The 22777-nt window shown below is 40.3% G+C and overlaps 1 protein-coding gene and 1 pseudogene across 1 annotated transcript; both read left to right on the top strand.

Annotated features, from left to right (window-relative positions):
* The first annotated feature begins 1027 nt into the window (after window positions 1-1027).
* On the top strand, window positions 1028-1958 carry LOC143679025 (large ribosomal subunit protein uL18 pseudogene; annotated as a pseudogene).
* Window positions 1959-8289: 6331 nt separating this feature from the next.
* LOC143680983 (apolipoprotein R-like) lies at window positions 8290-14914 on the top strand. The gene is made up of 4 exons (XM_077157647.1): window positions 8290-8490; window positions 12362-12526; window positions 13815-13990; window positions 14500-14914. Exons 1-4 carry the CDS (start codon window positions 8367-8369, stop codon window positions 14671-14673), a joined length of 639 nt encoding a protein of 212 aa, XP_077013762.1. The 5' UTR covers window positions 8290-8366; the 3' UTR covers window positions 14674-14914.
* The last annotated feature ends 7863 nt before the right edge of the window (window positions 14915-22777 follow it).

The raw sequence follows: 22777 nt of genomic DNA on the forward strand, positions 1-22777 counted from the left end.
GGTGCATCTCAGAAATTTCCTTATGTTCAACACTTAGCATAAGGCCAAACACCCAAAACCTACCCTATGAACATGTGTTGAATAAATGTGGATGGAAACAAACATTCTCCTCTCTCAATGCCCTTCTATCTGGTTTTCCAACAGAAACAAAGTCCCAAAAGAAAAGCTGCTCATCTCATAAATTCTGACTGTTAAGTTTTAAGAGATATTTCTGTGCCTGTTTCTTTTGCCAGTCATGAGCTATATCACATCTGGAAGTTCTACACTGAAATAAGCTCAAATGGAGAGACCTCCACGGGTCTGTGAGTTCTGTCACAAACGTCACCAGCAAGGTAGGCAAAGACAGGGCTTCCTGAGCCATGGGAAAAACAAAAGCATTACTCGTCAGGAAAACCAAGAGGGGTAAGTAGGAGAAGAAGGAAAAGAAGGGCAAAAGGAGGGGAACACAACAGAGAGTTACAATGTACCATTTACCAATCAGCTAAAAGTAGTTTTGATCCTTTCTCTACTCTCTGTAAAGACAATTGCTTCCCCCTTCCTTGACCCCACAATGACTGCCAGATGTCAACTGGAGTGACACCACACACAAACATACACACACACACTCACACACCAGACTGCTTTAGCTTACACAGCCCTGTATTCTCTCTAAGCCAGAACAGATGGTTCTGTGATAAGTTAGAATTCTAGCTCCTCTAAGTCCAGGGATACCAGATAAAGACAGTCTGCAGGCCTCCTCACTGGGAAAGTATGCCCAGTCACTTAGAGGTCCCAGCAGACTCTTGTATAATATCCTCCCCCTAGTGGAGAAACTGTGAGGCCAGTCTTATCCTGAGATGTGGAGTCATAAACATCGAACAGGGAACAGTGGACACAGGGGACAAGATGGGAAGTCAGGGTGGACTACTGTCTAAGTGTCCTCAAGTCTTCCTCCCAAGATCTTTTCCCTATCCATATACAAATAATAAAAAACATAACAGTCTGCAGGTCTGTGGCAAGCCACAGATGCTAGTTTCTGTTCCGCAGGATGGGGTTAGTTAAAGTTGTCAAGAATCAGGCCTATCTGAAGAGATACCAAATGAAATTTAGAAGAAAAGAGGGTAAACCGATAATTATGCTTGGAAACGCTGGGTAATCCAGGCTAAAAATAAGTACAACACACCCAAACACAGGGTGATAGTTCATGTAACTAACAGGTATATCATTTGTCAGATTGCTTATGCCTGTATAGAAGGGGATATGATAATCTGCAGTTTATGCTCACGAACTCCCAAAGTATGGTGTGAACGTTGGCCTGACACATTATGCTGCAGCATATTGTACTGGCCTGCTGCTGGCCCATAGGCTTCTCAATAGGTTTGGCATGGATAAGATCTATGAAGGCCAAGTGGAGGTGACAGGAGACGCATAAAATGTGGAAAGTATTGATGGTCAACCTGGTGCCTTTACCTGCTGTTTGGGTGCAGGGCTTGCCAGAACTATCACTAGAAATAAAGCTTTTTGGGCTCTGAAGGGAGCTGTGGATGGAGGCTTGTCTATTCCTCACAGTACCAAACAATTTCCTGGTTATGATTCAGAAAGCAAGGAATTCAATACAGAAGTACATTGGAAGCACATCATGTGTCAGAATGCTGCAGATTAAATGCGTTACCTAACAGAGGAAGATGAAGATGCTTAGAAGAAACAATTCTCTCAATACATAAAGAACATCATAACTCCAGACATGATGGAGGAGATGTACAAGAAAGCCCATGCTACTGTTCAAGAGAACACAGCCTATGAGAAAAAGCCTAAGAAAGAAGTTAAAAAGAAGAGGTGGAACCATCCCAAAATGTCTCTTGCCCAAAAGAAAGATTGGGTAGCTCAGAAGAAGGCAAGTTTCCTCAGAGCTCAGGAGCGGGCTACTGAGAGCTAAACCAAACTGCAATTTTCTAAGAAGATTTTTCAGATGAAGACAATAAATTCACCAACATTCTAAAAAAAAGAGAAAAAACATAGGAAGGCTTCTTCACATAATAGTCACTAAAACAACACTTTCCATCATCCTAAGGGCACAGAGGTAAAATGTTAATACTGGAAAGGGAAGAGGGGCCTGTGGCTTGTATTTATTACTCTGTTCACAAATTTCCCACATGAAGAACATGGGGAGAAGTCAGCTGTCAAAACAGTTTGTCAGAGCCCTCATCCTTGAATATTCTAATCCCTTGACCTTTAAAAATCTCTCCTGGAGTTTTACATTCCCTTTGTTTTCTGCATTGGGTTAAGTTTAACTCTAAATTTAGAAGGAAATACATGGATCTTTGAAAATGAGTTTTCTCCTTTAATCTAAGATTATTCAGTAAGGTAAGAAAGTAAACAAGAGGGGTGACTCATACTTTAGTGAGCAATTTAGAGAGAGGACTCTGAGCCCTACAGTCAAATGCTTCTCTATCCACTTGCTAAGCATACTGGTTCTGAAGGGAGAATGGGACAGAAAAATATCCTGCAGGCTGTACCCAATAATCAATAACAACAGAAGAGCAAGAGAGAAAAAACAAACGAAACCCCAGGAGAATCTCATTTTAGTGAAGCATTCAATTCCCACCTACTCTCTCATTCAACCTTTAAATACATACACACACACACAGCTGTTACCAAATTGCAAATCTAGTTCAGTTTCCAATCCCTGCTCCATACCGTCTGGGGCACAGGTGCCAGAAAGTAAAAGAAACAGTCAAAAGGTGGACAAGAAAGAAGATAGGAAAAATTAGGGACCCGGATAATTCACAAAAAGGATATGAAGAACAGATGGCCTAAATGAAAACAGGGGCTCAACAAGCATTTCCAAGGCCTATCACTTGAACTGGAGATCTAGGGAGAAAAGGGAGTTACTTTGTGTCAGGCATAAAGATGATCCACTAATCAATGACCCCCATATGTATACCCTTTGTGGGTTGTTTGTGAAAAAATGTTGGCATAAACTGGCTCCTCTCAATACTATCAGGATGCATCCCACCCCACCCCACCCTGAGCCCCAAAATTAGTCACTACATGATCAGGGAAACCAAAGTAATTTTAAAGACAATCTAAACTTAATCAACTTTGAAGATTAATTCGATGGGAGGAAAGAGCAATTATCTGGAGATTTTCTGAGGTTTTTGGATTACCCACCCTTCCATTCCACTTCAAAAGTGAATCCTAAAGAAGCCTAGGTCAACAAGACTCATGCTGGCTCAGGTGCTGTACTGAAAACTCAGCCAGGTCTGCTTGAAACAAGCTGGTGAGAACACATTCAAGAAGAAATGTCAAGTCAAGTGAACAATCCAGACGCATGGCAGCATATTTTCCATCTAGATTTGATCCTTGCAGACAGAACTGCAATTTGCAGACTTACAACTAACAAGTCCTAAAATTTATCTAGCTTTTCCACCATAAACAGACTAAAATAAAATTTGACCTTGTCCTAAGTAGAGCACCAAGTCAATATGAGCCAGGGGCACAGTGACATGACAAACAGGAGAGAGTGAACATATCTGCCATAGCATTTGAAAAGGAGAGGCTAATAAAGTTGTGCCTTTGCATGGTTCATAGACACATTTCTCTATTGGGGACTAACATTTGGGGTTTTTAAAAACTTGTTACAAATCAAGCCATGGGTTTCTCCTATTTATTTCACTGACAAAGAGAATTATTGCCTGGCTCCCTTGGCTAATAAGGAATGTGTATTCAAGTTGTTGTGTACATCAATAGTTGGTTCCCCTTTTATGCTGAGAAAAGTCCATGTTATGGATATACCTGGTTGTTTAAACATTCACACATTGAAGACACTAGGGGTTGTTTCACCTGGGGGCTATTATGAATAAAGCTGTAATAAACATTTGTGTACTGATTTTGTGTAAACATAAGTCTTCATTTCTCTGGGATAAAATTCCCATGAGTGCAATTAGTGGATCATATGATAGTTGCAGGTTCAATTTTTTAAGAAACTGACAAACTGCTTTTCAGCATGGTTGTATCACTTTACATTCCTCCTAACAATACAAGAGTGATCCAATGTCTTTGCATCCATGCCAGCATTTGGTGGTGTCATTACTTTCTATTTTAGCCAAATCTGATAGATGTGCTATGATATTTCATTGTGGTTTTAATTTACATTTCCCTAAAGGTTAATGATATTGCACATATTTTCATGTGCTTACTTGTCATTTTTATATCCTCTTCAGTGAAATAGCTGTTCTTACATCTGCTCATTTTCTATTTGGATTATTTGGTTTTTTTTTTTTTTTTTTTTTTTTTTTTTTTTTTTTTTTTTTTTAAAGGAAAGACAGAGAGAAGGAAGGAAGGATAGAAGGAAGGAAGGAAGGAGGAAAGGGAAACATTTTTAAACATTTTCTTGTTTTATTGTATTCTGTTTCTCCGTTTTTGTTACATGGGGTGGGGCCAGGAATCGAACCGAGGTCCTCCGGCATAGCAGGCAAGCACTTTGCCCGCTGAGCCACCGCGGCCCGCCCGATTATTTGGTTTTTGTTGTTGAAAGCCAAAGCTCTTGGAGGACAAGTTTGATGCTATAGGAATTCTGCCATTTTGCTAGCATTGATATGGCTCTTGAGTTCACCACTCCATTAGAACTTTTAATTCCATTCATGTCAATTTTTGTTACCAATCTTACAAATGGGGGTGCTTCTGGGTATTTAAGTCCACATTCTATTTTATGGTTGTATATTCATTTTTCATAAATTGTTCTTGGAGGTCCAATTATCTTCCCTGTTTATCTTGTGCCATGTCTTGGTCATCTGTCAGAATACAGCCAACTGTGCCATCTCTTACTCCTTTCTGGTCTTCTTCCAGTTCTTCAAAAGTCGGAAATTGTCAGTGACTTTTATTCTCAAGTCCGTAGTGGCTGCCATCTTGCATCACTGAAGCTTGAAGCTGCTGTCTTCTTCTATAACTTTACATTTTAATTTAGATTTGTGGTCCATTTTAAGTTCATTCTTGTATACAGTGAAACTGTAAGTTTTCTTTTATTATTATTTTTTTGCCTATGCGTACCCATTAACTCCAGCACCATTTATGGAAAAGTCCATCCTTTCTTCATTCAATAGTTCTTTACCTTTGTTAGAAATCATTTGGGCATATCTGAGGGGTCTCTTTCTGGGTTCTTCATTTTGTTACACCAGTCTAAGTGTCTTTTCCTTCACAAATGCCACACTGTCTGAGTTACCATTGCAATAGGGTAAGTCTAAATATTGGGTAAAGTGGTTCCTCCAACACTTTTTTTTTTTTTAATTGTTTTAGCATTCGAGGTCCTGTACCTTCCTACATAAATTTTAGAATAACCTTGTCTATGTTTACAACAAAACTTGCTGGGATTTTAAGAGGAGTTGCATTAAAACTTTTTGGTAAGAATTGAGATTCTTATAATGTTGAGTCTTCCAACCCATGAACACAATATGTCTCTCCTCTTATTAGGCCTCCTATAATTTTTTAAAATTTATTTCACTGGCAGTTTGCAATTTTGCATGCAGATCCTGTACATATTTTGTTAACTTTATATCTAAGTTTTTATTTTCTATGGAGCAGTTGTAAGTCATGATTTTTAAAATTTCAGTTTCTAAATGTCTGTTAATACATAAAAATGCAAAGGATATTTTTTGTTTTGATCTTGTATCCAACTTTCTTGCTGAACTCAGTTTTTAGTTTTAGGAGTTTGTTTTGTTTTGTTTGATAGATACCTTGTGATTTTCTACTTAGTCATTTTATCTATAAATAGGGAAGTTTTATTTCTTCTCTTCCAATCATATGCCTTTTACTTATTTCCTCTTCTTTTTTTTTTTTTTTTTTTTTTCTTGTTGTGTTAGCTAGAAATTCTGGTACTAAGTTAAATAGCAGAGGTGAAAGAGGACATCCTTACCTTGTTCCCAGGCTTAGAAGGAAAGCTTTCAGTCTTTCACCATTAAGTACAGGTTTTTGTGTATGCTTTTTAGCCATACTGGAGGACATTTCTTCTATTCCTGGTTGACTATGAGGTTTGACCATGAATGGATATGGTAAAATGGGCATTGATGGAGAAAAATGCCAGCTTTCTTGTCCCCCAGATAGGTATCTCTGAGCCATGTTCCACATTCTCTCCGAGAGGCTCTCTATGGGACTTAGTTTCAGTAGTCCACAGAGGTAAATTGCTCACTAAAGCAATTTGTATTATTTTCCTTCCCTTTCATTTTTCATGTCACTACTCCTTAGTGATACTTCCTAGAATTATCTCCCTCCAAAATTACTTGTTTTCAAATCCTCAAGGATTGTTTTTGGAGGAACTCAGCCTATGGCAAATAGCAGGTTCTTATTGGTTGGTGTATTTGGTTCATTCAATAAGTGTTTATATGATCCTTTCCTGGTGAGTTGAGCTGTGGGGACAGAGTTTCATCCCTTAAGATCTTAACCATATTCCTGTTCTACCTTTCCAATATTTAACAAAATAAATATCTACTGTTTTCTTCACTTTTTTTTTTTTTTTTTGCCATTACAACATAAACTTAGAATTTCTGAAATGAAAAGTCTCATAGAGCCCATTGCAGTCCCAAATTCTTTATACAGCCATGGAGACTGAAGCCTATATTACTGAGATTTTGGCTAAGCCACAGGGCTAATTCTTGGTAGGGCGTATGGGATTTGGTTCCTGATACAGCAGGCTGTCTGGGGTCTTCTCTACAACAACAGAAGCAGAAAAATTCTAGATATACTTTCCTAAGTTACAGGTTCCGGGTGCTGTACAACAAACCTTTGTAGTTGAATCCACTAAATGAAAATTAGTATTGGCATAGTGGAAAGAGCTTGGGATTTGAATCAGACTTGAGTTCAGAATTTGATTGATGAGATAAAAGGCTTTGGGAAGTATATGCAGTTTCTTTGAATCTGTTTCTTTACCAGCAAAGTTAAAAAAATATTAAATGCAAGAATTTAAATAAAAGTTTAGCACATGATGAAAAAACAGGAGCTGTTTTTAAAAATGCTCTTCCATTTAATTATTTAAATTACTTCTTTTTCCTGACATACTCAGATTTTCTTTTAATTCCTCTTTAAATGACAAAATAACTATATGGTAGGTTTATTTGCTTCCCTTTCTGTCTAGGAGTGCTGTAATTTAATTATGCTGTCATCGTGATTACAGAAGATGCCACCCATTTATTTCCGCCAGATGTCCTTTTTATTTTTGAGGGCTAAGCACTTTGGTCATTAAATGTCTATCATACTCATTTCAACTCAGCTGAGTGGTACTGTGGTTAAAGTCATTTTCAGACATTTTCCAGTGTTTGCTGTCCTGTATGGATGACTATCTATACATTTTCAAGCAACAAATATCCACACCTGATCCAAGGGGCAAAACATGAAATCCAGCTTCATAAATTAATGTGTCCCCTTTGCAGAAACTAAAACAAAATAGTCTGGGTGAAAGATCCAAATAGTTATTAATAGAAACCAAGTCTGGGGGTTGATAAACATGCCTTTCTACCACTTCTCTTTTAGTGCTATTTTTCAGAGATAGAGTGTGAGGCTGGAGGTCCTTAACTGTAACCCAACACCACTCAGAAATTCTTAAAATTGTCAAGATTCTTTCTGCAAGTATGAGGCCTCATTCTCTACCCTTAAATTTTCCATGCACGCTTTACTGTACTGTAAAAACTACTCTAAGAAATGTCCTTTACTCTCCAAACTAGTGTAGCCCCAAGGATGAGTCATTTGTTATCATAGATACATCAAGAGAACCCAAAGTTTCTCACATAAATATTATAGGAATACTTGTTGTTTAGTCTGTGTTCTTAAACCTTATCACAGTTATAGACTTGTGTCCTTCTATATTTGAATTAGGCCTCAGAGTGTTTAGGATGCGACTTTAATTTTAGAGATCTTTTTTGTCCTTCTCTCTTATTGGCAATTTATTCTAGTTACTGAAAACCCAACATGTTTGGGAGATGGTGTAAAACATGCTTCAGCAGCTTTCTATGAACCCTAAAGAACCTGCCACATGTTCTTGACCATTTTCCTAGTTTGTTTTTCTTTAATTATTTGTAGAGAAATGATGTCTATGTACAGACAATAAGTGAACATGATTGAATTCATAACAGTGAGAAAGTCTTAAGGGTTCGATTATAAATACTCTCAGAATCCCACACAGCTCCCCTGTCAAACCCATAGTGCCCTCCCCAGGACCTGGAGCTGTGTTGCATTGCGCCTGCCTGGGCCCTGCCCCGTACTTGGTGTCCTCCTTGACACTGCCCCTCCCCTTTAGTGACGTTGAGCTGCCGCCTTGCCAAAACTTAGTTCCTTGCTTTAGGCATCTATTTGCTAGTTACTTAGAGCCTCTACTTCAGCTTAATTCAGGGTGTCTGAGAATGCTGAGCCCCAGAGCCGCATCTCTGAGACGCTGCACCATGTCTCTCAAGTTGCACAGCATATTCTCAGCACTGAGCCTCTTCGGCACCCTGGCCCTATTGCTCAGCCTGCCTGGTCTGGATGGTGAGTGATTGGGGAAGGGGGTTAGTTTAAAACAAGGTGTGGAGAAGAAGTCCAGATTAAGATTTAGTTAAGAGTGATCAAATGGCAATAATTCTGTGCCATTTTATATTAACAAACTGTTTAAACTGTTTTAGTTCATTCAGACATAGCCTATTATTACTTGAAAGCAAAATATTTTAAATCCTAGAGGAGCCAGCCTAGCAAAAAAAGTTTAGTTTTCTTATTAATTTATTACATTTAAATGGATATTCCTAAATTCTAAAGAATTAATTCTTCTCTTCTATGAATTATTTTTCTGTTGTATTAATGATGAATTGGGAAAAAATTTCCTGTCTAGGAAATAATTTTTTTGTTATTATAAATGAGTGAATTTTGCAGGGTAAACTTCTAAGGCACTGTATAAGCTAAAGACATTATATAAATGTAAGAAATTGTAAGGCAATTTTCCCTAACCAATGAGCACGGAAAGTGTTTAGGAGTACTGCAGAGTCTACTAGGGTAGTGCTGGTTATAAATGCAGATGTGAGTAATAAATCCTTGCTTTAGCATATAAATGGAAATGTAAAAATAAAAAGTAATATTTCTTATTTAGCTGTCAATACAATTTCTTTCTTTAAGAGAAAGGATTCCTAAGAACAATTTTTAAAAACTGTTTATATATGTGTCTCCTCTATCATCTATCAGAACATTTCAAATAGGTCATTTTTCCCAGAGTGAAAAGAGAAGCCATTTCCAATAGTGTGTTTATTTTTATGGAAACTATGTTGCATATTCATGTGATATGGGGTGTTTTCCTAATTTTGATGATGCAGAGACTATACACCAAGCAGATGCCTCACAGAGTCCTAAAGAGCTACCTTATAATCCTGGCAAGAGCAATGATAGAATTTGTCAAGATTAATTTCTAGGAGCACAGCATGAACCCATGCTGTTCAGATTTTATGAACGTTCTCAAATCACAGGTTGATTTCAGAACTGCTTTTCTAAGTAGGGCATAAAAGTATTTTACTTTCGAAATCTTTTAACATCAAAATGATGACTATTTTAAGTTTAGTTAAAAGAATTCACATACCCTGGATATTTCTGCTCTCTTGGAAATGGAGATAGCTAAATTTGTAATTATTCCAAAGCCCTCCCACCCCAACACTCTCATTGTCTTCCCTGCATATCATTCCCTTGACCTTCTGGGTCTCCTGTTCCTTTCTGAGGCAGTGAAGTTTCACTAAATGCATCAGGTCACAGAGACTTGTCAATGCTTCCTTCAGATTCCTCTCCTATTTCATTTCCTCATGTATCCACATTACCTTTTGTCCATATTCCTTAAACTGAAATATACAGTCTGCCAATTTGTCTCAGTCTGCCTTTCTGAGCTTGTTTCTTTTTTCCCCTTCAATAACAATTTTCTGCTACCTCTCAAACCATCACGCAAACATAAAATATCTGCCTACATCTCATTCATCTAAGCAAGTATTATCCAAGCTCAAAATATACTTACAGTCTCCACTAGGAAGTGTTATCTTAACCCTCATTCCCTTCATTTTCTCACTCCTTTCTTCCAGCCTTCGTGCTGGCTTCCTTTAACTTTGGACACTTTCTCACAAGCTGACAGATACTGTGGTTTTTCTATTTGTGTGTTTATGCCATATCTTCCTGGCTGTACTGCAAGAATGTGCCTCATCGTCTGTTAAACAACCTTTCAGGGATCAAGTTACATAATTTTTTATTGTGTTAGTGCATAAATGTCATTTTCCAATGATGTATATGATCTGTGGTCTAGAAAATTCCATTTGTGAGCTTTAGACTTGTACATAGGTGACCATCTATTTTTTCATTGTAAAAAATAACATATATACAAAAAAGAAATTAATTTTTAAGTGCACCACAACGATCAGTTATAGAACAGACTTCAGAGTTTGGTATGAGTTACTGTTCCACAATTTTAGATTTTTCTTTCTAGCTGCTCCAAGACACTGGAGATGAAAAGAAATATCAATATCATGATTCAGCAGTCATACTCATTTGTTAAATCCTATCTTCTTGGCTATAACTTCACCTTCTACTTTAATCTTTCTCCCAATCTTTAGGAGTATTTGCGTTATGCCCATTCTAGCTTTTTCACGTTGGAAAGGGCTGTTGATAATATGAGATGGGGGTTGGAACTATTTTTATGTTCTGGAGAGGCTGGCCCCTCTGGGTTTTAGGACTTACCTGGCCGAGGAGCCCATCTGGAGCTGTAGGTTTCTGGAAAGTCATTATAGTGTGTGGAACCTTTGTAGAATCTCAGATAAAGCCCAAGGAGTTCGTTAAGGTTTGGAGGAATGCTTCTCATTGGGGTTTGGCAAACCATGATAAATAGCAATATCTAGCTTAAGATTGCCTAAGAGTAGCCTCTCAATTCTCTTTGAACTCCCTCAGCTGTTGATACTTTATTTGTTACAGTTCTTTCCCCTTTTGATCAGGATGGGGCATTGTTGAACACGGTGCCAAGGCCAGACTCATCACTACGAGTCATCTCCCATGTTGTCAGGGTGACTTTCACCTCTGCACGGGTAACCATCTATTTTAGATCTACAATATCAAAGGCTGGATGCTGAAGACACAAACAAGAGACATGCTTCCTGCTCTCAAGATAGAACAACCCAGAAATATAGATAGTATAAGTTAGCTGTTAAATTATTGCTAAAGGTTATAGACTGAAGTCATAGAAATATGGGCTTTTGAGCAAGGCAGACCTTAGCTCTAACTAACTTTGTCTCTGCTACTTTGTAACTGCCTCAACTTAACCAAAATACTTAACCTCCCTAAGGGCCTGTTTTCTTATATAAAAGATAGGGAAGATGGTAATATATATCTTTTGGAGCTATAGTGATGACTGGATGAGATAATCTATTCTTAGTAAGTGGTGTAGAAGCACAGAGAAATTATTGATGACTCTGTAGTAGGACAATATTAGAAGGCTTCATAGAGAAAGTCGGACTTGACTAGTTAGCAGAGATGGAAGAATGGCATTTGAGGAAGTAGGAGAGATGACATGGGGGCAGGTTCAGACGTGAGAATGTGTATGGCCTGTTTGGCAAACATATCACTAGATTAATTTGCCTGTAGATGAGGGATCATGGAAGAAAGTAGCGATACTTTAGATTATAGGATCCAGAGAATGGCCAGTGGCTGGTCTTCTATATACTGACAGTTTGATAAATGTTTAAAAACTTTTATTCGATTAAATACAAAATTCTGAAACTATCATAACTTGGTTTCAGCCGTCAGAGGAAATCTTACATTACCACTGTACTTTATAAGACTTTCTTGATGTTCCTGTGCAGTGTTTGTGGACCCTGAGAGGGCTCACTTCCTGAGAGATACTCAACATCATGTCATGTTCATTACATCTGAATCGTCGTATTTTATTTTCCTATAAGCTCCTTTTAAAATACTTTAAAATGCAGTGAGTATATTCTTGGTGGAGATGGATGGACAATTTTGATTATGGGGCAGTGACTCAAAATTGGTGAATTTATTTAATGCTTTTATAGTTTTTCACAGATGCAATGATTATCTCCAGTACAGTGTGACTTGGTGGCTGAATCCAGTCTTCATTTCAAAATGGTAACTAAAGAGTACAAGGTTAAGTGAACTTGCAATAAAATCAAGTAAAATCAAGTTCTTTTAATTTAATGCAAGCTTTTCTACAGTTACTCAGCCTGATTATTATAGGAAAGCATCATAACTCTTGGGTTTAGCCAAGGGATCCTGTGAGCTGAGAGATGAAAGGACCAATTGAAGCCTCCAACAAATCATGCAAATTCTGGGAATTATTATTTTATATTTTCTGCAAGCTCATCCTCTCTCAATTGTATCTCTCACCATCAAGGCTGCAAATTTCCTCCTGAAGTTGTCCACGGACACTATGAAAAAGTTAGAGGATTATTCAGCACTGAGTTCGTGTATGAATGTGATACAGGATACACTATGGTTGGAGAGGCAAAAATCTCCTGTGATGATTCAATCTGGTCACCTCCACCTCCTCAATGTAAAGGTAACTCCAACTCACTTCTCAGCCCATGGCCAAGGGTGGGAGTGTCATGAAAGGCAAGCAGAGTTGCTTCTTTGCCCGAGTCAGCATGTGAACATTTAATTTTAATTTTAATTTATTTAAATAATTAACATATGCACATGGACAAAGGGGCAAAAAGTGCATGATTCTAATTATATGACACATCTAGTTTATGCAAACTCATAGAAAGTAGATGACAGGTTACCAGAAAGAGAAGAATGGCGGGAGTTATTTCCTAATGGGTACAGAGCTTCTACTTGGGGTTTTAAAAAGTTTTGCTAATGGATGATGATGTTGGTAGTACAACAACGTGAATATAATTAATACCACTGATTTGTACAAATAATTAGTTAAAATGAGAAATTTTATGTTGTGTATATGTTACCACAACAAAAATTAAAACAATATATATGTACATCATACACATGCAAATGGAACAAAGGACATACAGAAATATAAATCGCTCCCACCTCTCAGTTATAAAATTCAGCCCCTTGAAGGCAGCTCCTATTCCAAGGTTTTTTTTGTTTGTAGTTCCAGAAATACTCTAGAAGCAGTGTGTTTCCTCTGAGAGTGCCTGTGGGCCTGTGGAAAATTTTCATGGAAACTTGTGTTAGCATGAATGTGGGTTTTCTCATTGCTAATTCCAAGCACGATGAAGTGGCAGCATTTCTTCAGAGCCTCAGGCAGGGCACTTGCTGCCCATGATTCAGGGACTCTAGTCTGTCAGCCTGTTGTGGTGACAGGATGAGCCAAGCTGTGTCCAATTTTTACATGAATACTGCCTTAACAGCACTTTGCTAACAACAGGTCCGGGATTTATTTGCTGCTATTGTCTCCATTGAACACCAGAGAGTAATGAGGCAGAAGAATGAAAATCTCCTTCCTAGTATCTTGCAGAGATCGAGACTGTGAGGGATGGTTGTTTAGATAGCTGAGATTTTGGTGTCACAATTTTTAAAACATCCTATAATGGTTTTAAAAGTTTAGGACCTTGGGCACCTTTCTTAACCTGTGCCTCAACTTTCTCATGGATACAACTACAATAATAAGGGTACTTACTTTGTACCTAGGTTGTTAGACTTAATGAGATATTAATATAAATGCTTAATCCAAAATCTAATCTCAATGTTAATATCATCGTTATTCTCCAAATGAAAGAAGAATGAACAACTACCAGCACCTAAATATAGTTCATTCTCATTATCATAAACTAACATGTCTCTTTTCTTAGAATTGCCCATTGCTTAGATTGGTGTTTCTTTTACAGCTCTGTGTTTGAGACCAGAGATTGCCCATGGAAAGCTGTCTGTGGATAAAATTCATTATGTTGAACCTGAAACTATCACTGTTCAGTGCTTCCCTGGTTATGCTATGGTTGGTTCCCCAACTATCGCTTGCTCAGAGAACAGAAGCTGGTATCCATCAGTGCCCACATGTGAGTGGGTAAGTGGTTTAATTCGAGCAAGTTCCTGTAGTATCACACGTGACAGGTGATGGCCTCCCCCACAGCACTGTCCTAGCCACCAGCAGTGTGATCCAACCTATCAAGATTCATTTCTGAGTTCTTGAAGGTCACTTACAGGTCTTTCTACACGGAAAACTCTGCTCTCACTTTAGAACAAGAAAAGCTGTGCCCTTGGGGAAGGGACTGACTATAGAAATAGACTGGACTGTAGGACGTACTTTCCCTCTATTTCTGCATGGTCAGCAGAAATTGCTGCTGTCCCCAAGGTAGGCCTTCTGGGAAGTTGTCTCAGAACAGGTCTAGACCCTCTGGGGAAGACTGTGGTGGGACCCACAGTATTTTCTGGTTGTCCCTGCTCACCGTCCAGTTCTGGGGTTGGTCCGGGTCTGCAGTCCCCCATTGTCAGTGCTGCACCTCCTCGACTGTCACAGTGCCCTGACATGGGGAGAAGCCTCCTAACCACTCCCACCACTTACATCTCTTTCAGATAATCCCTGATGGCTGTGAACAGGTGGTGGCAGGCAAACACCTCATGCAGTGTCTCCCAGACCCTCGGCATGTGAGGTTGGCCCTGGAGATGTATAAGCTGTCTCTGGAGACTGAACTACTGCAACAACAGAGAGACAAGGCAAGGGAATCTATCCTAACGCCACCACCATAATTTTTCTCAAAAGTGGGAGAAAAAGGTGCCTTGGTGCCTTCACCCAAATACAGAAAAATTTACTTTCCCTTTGCACCATGATCCATAGTAATCAATATCTGGTTAGGAGAAATTGCTAATATTAGTACTTTTGAGATATCAGAGTTATTGATCATCTGTCCTCTTGGGCTCCAGTTTTTCCTTTTCTGGATGTAAAGTGTAGTTCTTTCATCAATTAAAAAAATGTGTATGTCAAAAACTATTTTTGTTTCATGCTTATTTAGGACTCTGTGAAACGAGAGTCCAAACTAAATCCACTACATGGAGTTAATATCTCACATTACTCTGCAAGCCTCAGAGATATGTGCACCATCATCGTCTGCTAGAATGCCTTTTCTTCACACCTCCACATGTCCAAATCCCTCAGGTTCTTCAGGACTCAGTTTACATGTCAACACTCTCCATAAGCCTTGTGATTCTACCCATTTGAATGGCATCTTCCCGTCCCCTGAACTCCCATGTACATTGCCTCGACCTCCCCAACACCACCTCAACTTTTGTCTTACACAAAAGGTATTTCTACTAGTATCTGACTTCTCAACCCCACCCATAGAGAATAAACTCTGAAAGATTGATGAACTGGAACCCCTATGTTAGCTACCTGGGCATTCCCAACTCTTCCCTCTGACTTGGTCACTATTTGCCTTAGTATTTAAAATATAATGATGAACAACTATACCCCAGGTGAGGTGAAGCTCCATATCTATCACCTTTATAATTCTGGCTACTCTTTGGAAACTTCAGTCCTTCCAATCACTACTTCCTTCAACTCTTGCTGCCTCCAAAACCTCTTTGTCATTCATATCTCAGCTCTTCTGTAGGTATCATCTCTCCTTGTATACAGAACTATATGAGGAATAGCGCCTCTTTTAATTTTCCCAAACATATTCTGAGAAGGGAATGGCGTGTATCAGAATCTCACTGAAGCTTTAGCTATAACACAGGGGCTTGAGCAGAGGGAAAGGAGGGAAGCCAGAAGAGGGTACATTATTGAGTAGGTCATTCCCTACTGGTAACAGGGACTCAATCATGTCAGCCACCCTCTGAGAGAGTATGGAAAACAGCACCAAGTGCCCACTGAGGATGAGGCCCTGAGGTATTTACTGCCAATATCTATTATTTTTTTGGCAGCATTGTCCAGATATATTAACTCCTAGGCACATCTGACCTGCAATGTGGGCAGGCCAATTATGCTCCTGAGCACAAGGACTATTGCAAGTCAGAGAGCTGCTGGGAGCCATCCACATGATGGGGTTAGCAGCAGGAAGTTCAGAGCAGGCCCAGGGTATATGGACGGGGCACAGATGGCCTCTTCTCCAGTTCCTTCTCTATTGATATGTTGTTGCATTCTATCACTCTCTCCCTACTCAGTAGGGACTTTGGGTTATACTGGTATCTCTTGCTATCTGCATTTTCAGAAATCAAATGTTTGCTAAAACTATCTACAGCAACTAAAATTCACTAGAAAATAAAAGATTCATTATGACATATATTGGGTCCTCCTTTTTGCTTCAGGGCATGAGGATGTAGCATGAGCTGTAATATTGTCTCAGTTATTTTCTCAATAGGAATGTATCTTCTTGCTCTCATTGTTTAAACGCATCATGCATTTTAGCCTTCATCTTTTCCACATTTGTATTAGTTAGGGTTTTCTAGAGAAACAGAATCAACAAGAAACACTCACAAATATAGAATTTATAAAAGTGTTTCACGTAATTGTGGGAATGTAGACTTCAAAATCTGCAGGGCAGGCTGTGAAGCTGATGATTCCAGTGGAGGTTCTGGACGAACTCCACAGGAGAGACTCACTGGCTGAAGCAGGAAGAAAACCTGTCTCTTCCGAATCCTCCTTAAAAGGCTACCAGGGATTAGATTAAGCATCACTCATTGCAGAAGACACTCCCCTTGGCTGATTACAAATGGAATCAGCCGTGGTTGCAGCTGACGTGATCATGATCTAATTCTATGAAATGTCCTCAGTGCAATAGAGAGGACAGCACTTGCCCAACCAGACAAACAGGTACCACCACTTGGCCAAGTTGACACATGAACCTGACCATGACAGTCAACCCTTTCTTGACTTGGCAGCTATACGTATCACCTAAAACCACACCTAATTTCTAAATAAAAAACATTAAAACACACATTTTTTCTTTCACTTCACAATACTCAACTGTCCAGCATATAACTGGAAACACATTAAATCTCTCCAGAATAGGGTAAAAGTCCTTGGGTAATATTCATTCTTAAACTTGATATCTTACAATTTAAATAGTATAACATGGAACAAAACAGCATTACAGTCCTTGTTTCTGTAACTGGTCACATGGTCGTAGTTCATATTTATGACTACCTTCTTCCACTACCCATTCCATGTTCCCTTTACCCTCAGCAAGTGCTTCTGCTGACCGTGGTTCTTTGCCTGGTGGGGTGACCCAAACCTTCATTCCTGAAGTTTCAGAGCCATTGGTAGTCCTACCTGGATTGTGTTGCTGCAGTTTTCCATTGATTTTAATCACAGGTCATGGTAGTACGAAAAGATGTCGTAGGGGGTCTCCTATATTCCAGGAAAACTCTTCTTTACCTCCATTGTGTAGTTGCAGTCCTATTTTCCACTGATAGTCGGGGTCAATCACCCCAGACAATAATGTAATCCCCTTCTTGGCTTGTTGATCCAGGGGTATGAGTAGCTCAAAGTGACCAGGTGGCAGTCTTAGATTCCAATTCAATGAAATCATTGTTATTTCTCCTGGTGGAAGCACTCCCCCTTTTGGGACTAAAACCTGTAGACCAGCAGAGTTCAGGGTTGCAGGCACAGGAAGCAAAAATTTCTGTAATGGATCACTAGGGGTAATAATGAGTGGTGCCACTCCCATTTCCACCCCCTTGGTCACTGGACCCATGGATCCTGGCTAAGGGAGAAACAGCACCATACAGCAGACAGTGATTCAGAGCATATACAGCTTCCTGCAGAACATTACCCCAGCTCTTCAAGGTATTGCCACCTGGTTGTCACTGTAATTGAGTTTTCAAAAGGCCATTCCACCATTCTACCAATCCAGCTGCTTCTGGATGATGGGGAACAAGGTAAGACCAGAGAATTCCATGAGCATGTGCCCATTCCTGCACTTCATTTGCTGTGAAATGTGTTCCTTGATCAGAAGCAATGCTGTGTGGAATACCATGATGATGGATAAGGCCTTCTGTAAACCCACAGTTTACAGATGTGGTAGTTTTGATGGTAGTTTGGATGGTAGTTTTGACAGAAGCACTGCATGCAGGGAAAGCAAACCCATATCCAGAGTATGTGTTTATTCCACTTAGAACAAATCACTGCCCCTTCCATGAAGGGACTGGTCCAATGTAGTCAACCTGCCACCATGTAGCTGGCTGGTCACCTTGGGGAATGGTGCCATATTGGGGGCTGAGTGTGGGTCTCTGCTGCTGGCAGGTTGGGAACTCAGCAATGACTGCAGCCAGGTCAGCTTTGGTGAGTGGAAGTCCATGTTGCTGAGCCCATGCATAACCTCCATCCCTACCACCATGACCACTTTGTTCACAAGCCCATTGGGCAATGACAGGAGTTCCTGGAGAAAGAGGCTGGCTAGTATCCACAGAACAGGTCATGTTATCCACTTGATTACTAAAACCTTCCTCTGCTGAATTCACCCTCTGGTGTGCATTCACATGGGACACAAATATGTTCATGTTTTTAGTTCACTCAGAAAGATCTCTCCATGTACTTCTTCCCTAGGCCTCTTTGCCAATGTTCAAATTATGGTCTTTCCAAGTCCCTGACCACCCAGCCAAACCATTAGCAACAGCCCATGAGTCAGTGTACAAACCCACCTCTGGCCAGTTTTTCTTCCAAGCAAAATGAACAACCAGGTGCACTACTTGAAGTTCTGCCAACTGGGGGGATTTCCCCTCACCACTGCCCTTCAAGGACACTCCAGAAAGGGATTGTAGTGCTGCAGCTGTCCACTTTCAGGTGGTACCTGTATATCGTACTGAACGATCTGTAAACCAGGCCTGACTTTTCTCTTCTTCAGTCAATTCACTGTAAGGAACTCCCCAAGAGGCCACAGCTGTGGTCTGGGAAAGAGAAGGTAATGTGGCAGGAGTGGAAACCATGGGCATTTGGGCCACTTCTTCATGTAACTTACTTGTGCCTTCAGGACCTGCTCTGGCCCTATCTCACATATACCATTTCCATTTCACAATAGAGTGCTTCTGTGCATGCCCAACTTTTTGGCTTGGTGGGTCAGACAACACCCAGTTCATGATAGGCAACTCAGGTCTCATGGTAACTTGGTGGCCCATGGTTAAGCGTTCAGTCTCTACTAAGGCCCAGTAGCAGGCCAAAAGCTGTTTCTCAAAAGGAGATAGTCTTCTGCAGCAGATGGTAAGGCTTTGCTCCAAAATCCTAAGGGTCTGTGTTGCAATTCTCCTATAGGAGCTTGCCAAAGGCTCCAAACAGCATCTCTATTTGCCACTGACACTCCCAGCACCATTGGATCTGCTGGAACATATGGCCCAAGTGGCAAAGCAGTCTGTACAGCAGCCTGGACCTCCTCTTGGTCAGGTCCCCACTCAAAATTAGCAGCTTTTCTGGTCACTCAATAAATGGGCTGGAGTAACACTCCCAAATGAGGAATATGTTGTCACCAGAATCCAAAGAGACTAACTAAGTATCGTACCTGTTTTTTGGTTGTAGAAAGGGCCAGATGCAACAACTTACCCTTCACCTTGGAAGGAATATCTCGACATGTCCCACACCACTGGACACCTAGAAATTTCACTGAGGTGGAAGGCCCCTGTATTTTTGTTGGATTTATCTCCCATCCTCTGATATGCAAATGTCTTTCCAGTAAGTCTAGAGTAGTTGCTACTTCTTGCTCCGTAGGTTCTATCAACATGATATCATCAATATAATGGACCAGTGTGATGTCTTGTAGGACAGAGAAACGATCAAGGTCATCATGGACAAGATTAAGACATAGGGCTGGAGAATTGATACCCTGAGTTAGGACAGTGAAAGTATATAGCTTACCTTGCCAGCTGAAAGCAAACTGTTTCTGGTGGTCCTTACTAACAGCTATTGAGAAAAAACATGCGCCAGTTCAATAGCTGTATAACAGGTACCAGGAGCTGTAATGATTTGCTCAAGCAATGATACCACATCTGGAACAGCAGCTGCAATTGGAGTTACCACCTGGTTGAGCTTATGATAATCCACTGTCATCCTCCAAGACCCATCTGTTTTCTGCACAGGCCAAATAGGAGAGTTGGATGGGGATGTGGTGGGAATCACCACCCCTGAATCCTTCAAGTCCTTAAGAGTGGCAGTAATCTTTGCAACCCCTCTAGCAATATAGTGTTGTTTCTGATTCACTATTTTGTTAAGTAGGGGCAGTTCTAGTGGCTTCCACTTGGCCTTTCCCAGCATAATAGCCCTCACTGCACAAGTTAGACAGCCAATGTGGGGATTCTGCCAGTTGCTCAGTATGTCTATTCCAATTATACATTCTGGAACTGGGGAAATAGCTAAAGAATGAGTCTGGGGGCCCACTAAACCACTGTGAGATGGACCTGAGCTAAAACTCCATTGATCACCTGGCCTCCATAAGCCCACATTCTGACTGGTGGACCAGCATGACGTTTTGGGTCCCTGAAATTAATGTCACTTCTGAACCAGAATAATGTCACTAATAATCCCTGAAATATCTGATCATTACCTTTTCCCCAATGCACCATTACCCTGGATAAAGGCCATTGCTTTCCTTGGGGAAGGCTGGAGGAAGATTAACAGTATACATTTGTGGCAGTGTAACAGGGTTCTCCCCCAAAGGGTCTTGTCTTCTCCTTCATTCAAGGGTCTCTCGGTCCATAAACTGTCTGAAGTCTGGAAATTGATTAAAGGGCCGTGACTCTGTGTTTTTGTAATTCAGGTTAAACATCTGTTTACTTGACCTAGAACTCCTTTGTTTATACAGCTCAAACAAGAATTTAGTAGACTGCCCATCTATTGTATTTCTAGGTACCCCATGATTTACTAGCCAATGCCACAAATCTCTACGAGTCATATAATTTTGACTTCTGCTTGAATTTGCTGTCTATTATTAGAGCCACGTCTACCCTGTCTTTGGCAATTAAGTGCTGCCACCTGGCTTCTGCCTACTTGGGAATCAGCCATCCCCATTGTGTTTAAGGATTCCAGATCAGTGACAGCAGTTCCTACAATAATTTCTGACCTACAGAGAAGTGCAACTACAGAGCTCTTCAGGGATGATGGCACTAGTCTCACAAATTTACTTCTTGATGTTCTGGTAAAAGGTACGTCCTCCAGACATTCCTGGGGTGTAAGAGCCAGTTTTGCATGATAAATCTGCTCTAATATTCCAATCTCTGGAAGCTTCTGGATCCCGTCATCTACATTATACCAGGGCAGTTCTGACATTTCAACTGCAGGTAATGTGGGCCACCTTTTGATCCATGTTTCAACCAACCATCCAAAAAACTGTTAATACCTTTCTAACCCCTTGAGCTATAACATTGGATGCAGAATCTCTGCTTAGTGGGACTATATCAATAAATTCAGCCTGATCTAGCCTTATATTCATTCCACCATTATCCCACACCCTTAAAATCCTTTCCACACATATTCCATTGATTTCTGTCCATATAAGTTGGAAAACTCGCACAGTTCTTTTGGAGTATAACGTACCTCCTGATGTGTGATACTTTGTACCTCACCTTTAGGGGCCTAGTCTAGTTATAGGTCTGGAAGAAATGAGGGGTGGTGGGGGTGGATCATGAATAGAATTAGAAAAATCTTCCAAGCCATTTGCTTCAGGGCATTCATTTACAGTTTCATCTGGTGAAACAGGATTAATCGCTGTAGGGCTAATCCCTTCAGGAGGAGGTTGGATGGCCAATTCCTCAAGGCAGGCTGGAGGTGGTGGCTAGGTCCTCAGGACAGACGATTACAGGGTTATCTACAAAAGACTCAGCATGATTTAGGATTTCAGCCTCACCCGTGACATCATTATCAATCCATATGTGACCATACCATTTTTCTGGGTCCCACTCCTTTCCAATCAATGCCCTCACTTTAACGGCAAACACCAAGTAACATTGAGATTTCAGTTTATGTCGTAAAATTGCTACTCCAACAATAAGATTCTGAGTCTGACTTTCAGAGATATCAAGTCTATGGCTGCAGGAAATAAGATCTTCTTTCAGGATACTCACAGAAACTTCTACATCTGTCAGACAGCGCTTAAGCTTCTTGTTTGAAGATTTAACCCCATCTGTTTCACTCCTTACCATATCCAGTATATCTATCAACAACCAGTCAACATCTCTATACCTCTTATTTCTACAAAACTCTGTAAAGGTGTCAAAAACCTACCCCATAGTCTGGCTTCATACAAGCAAAGAATTAGGATAATTGAATGGTGATATTTTGACTATCTCTTTTGCCAGCTCACTCCATGGATTGGGAGTGTCACTCTGATTATGGGAATCAGAGTTCTTGTGCCTTTGAGTCCAGTCAGAGTAGAAAATCACTCATAAAAACCCATTTTTAAGATTCTGTTTCTTAAGACCCACTCCTGGTACCAAGTTATATTAGTTAGGGTTCTCTAGAGAAACAGAATCAACAGGAAACATTCGCAATTATAAAATTTATAAGAGTCTCTCACATAACCATGGGAATGCAGAGTCCAAAATCGGCAGGGCAGGCTGTGAAGCTGACGATTCTGATGGTGGGTCTGGACAAACTCCACAGGAGAGGCTCACCGGCCAAAGTAGGAAGAAAACCTGTGTCTCCTGAATCCTCCTTCAAAGGCTTCCAGTGATTAGATCAAGCATCACTCATTGCAGAAGATACTCCCCTTGGCTGATTACAAATGGAACCAGCTGTGGATGCAGCTGACGTGATCATGATCTAATTCTATGAAATGTCCTCTTCGCAACCGACAGTCCAGCACCTGCCCAAACAGACAAACAGGTACCATCACTTTGCCAAGTTGACACACGAACCTGACCATGACAACATTTT

This window comes from Tamandua tetradactyla, chromosome 4, assembly GCF_023851605.1.
Source record: "Tamandua tetradactyla isolate mTamTet1 chromosome 4, mTamTet1.pri, whole genome shotgun sequence".
Classification (NCBI taxonomy): Eukaryota; Metazoa; Chordata; class Mammalia; order Pilosa; family Myrmecophagidae; genus Tamandua; species Tamandua tetradactyla.

Coding starts and splice junctions, on each gene's coding strand:
- LOC143680983 (XM_077157647.1), top strand. CDS start 8,367: ATGCTGAGCCCCAGAGCCGCATCTCTGAGACGCTGCACCATGTCTCTC. Junction 8,491..12,361: donor CAGCCTGCCTGGTCTGGATG/GTGAGTGATTGG, acceptor CTCACCATCAAG/GCTGCAAATTTCCTCCTGAA. Junction 13,991..14,499: donor CAGTGCCCACATGTGAGTGG/GTAAGTGGTTTA, acceptor CATCTCTTTCAG/ATAATCCCTGATGGCTGTGA.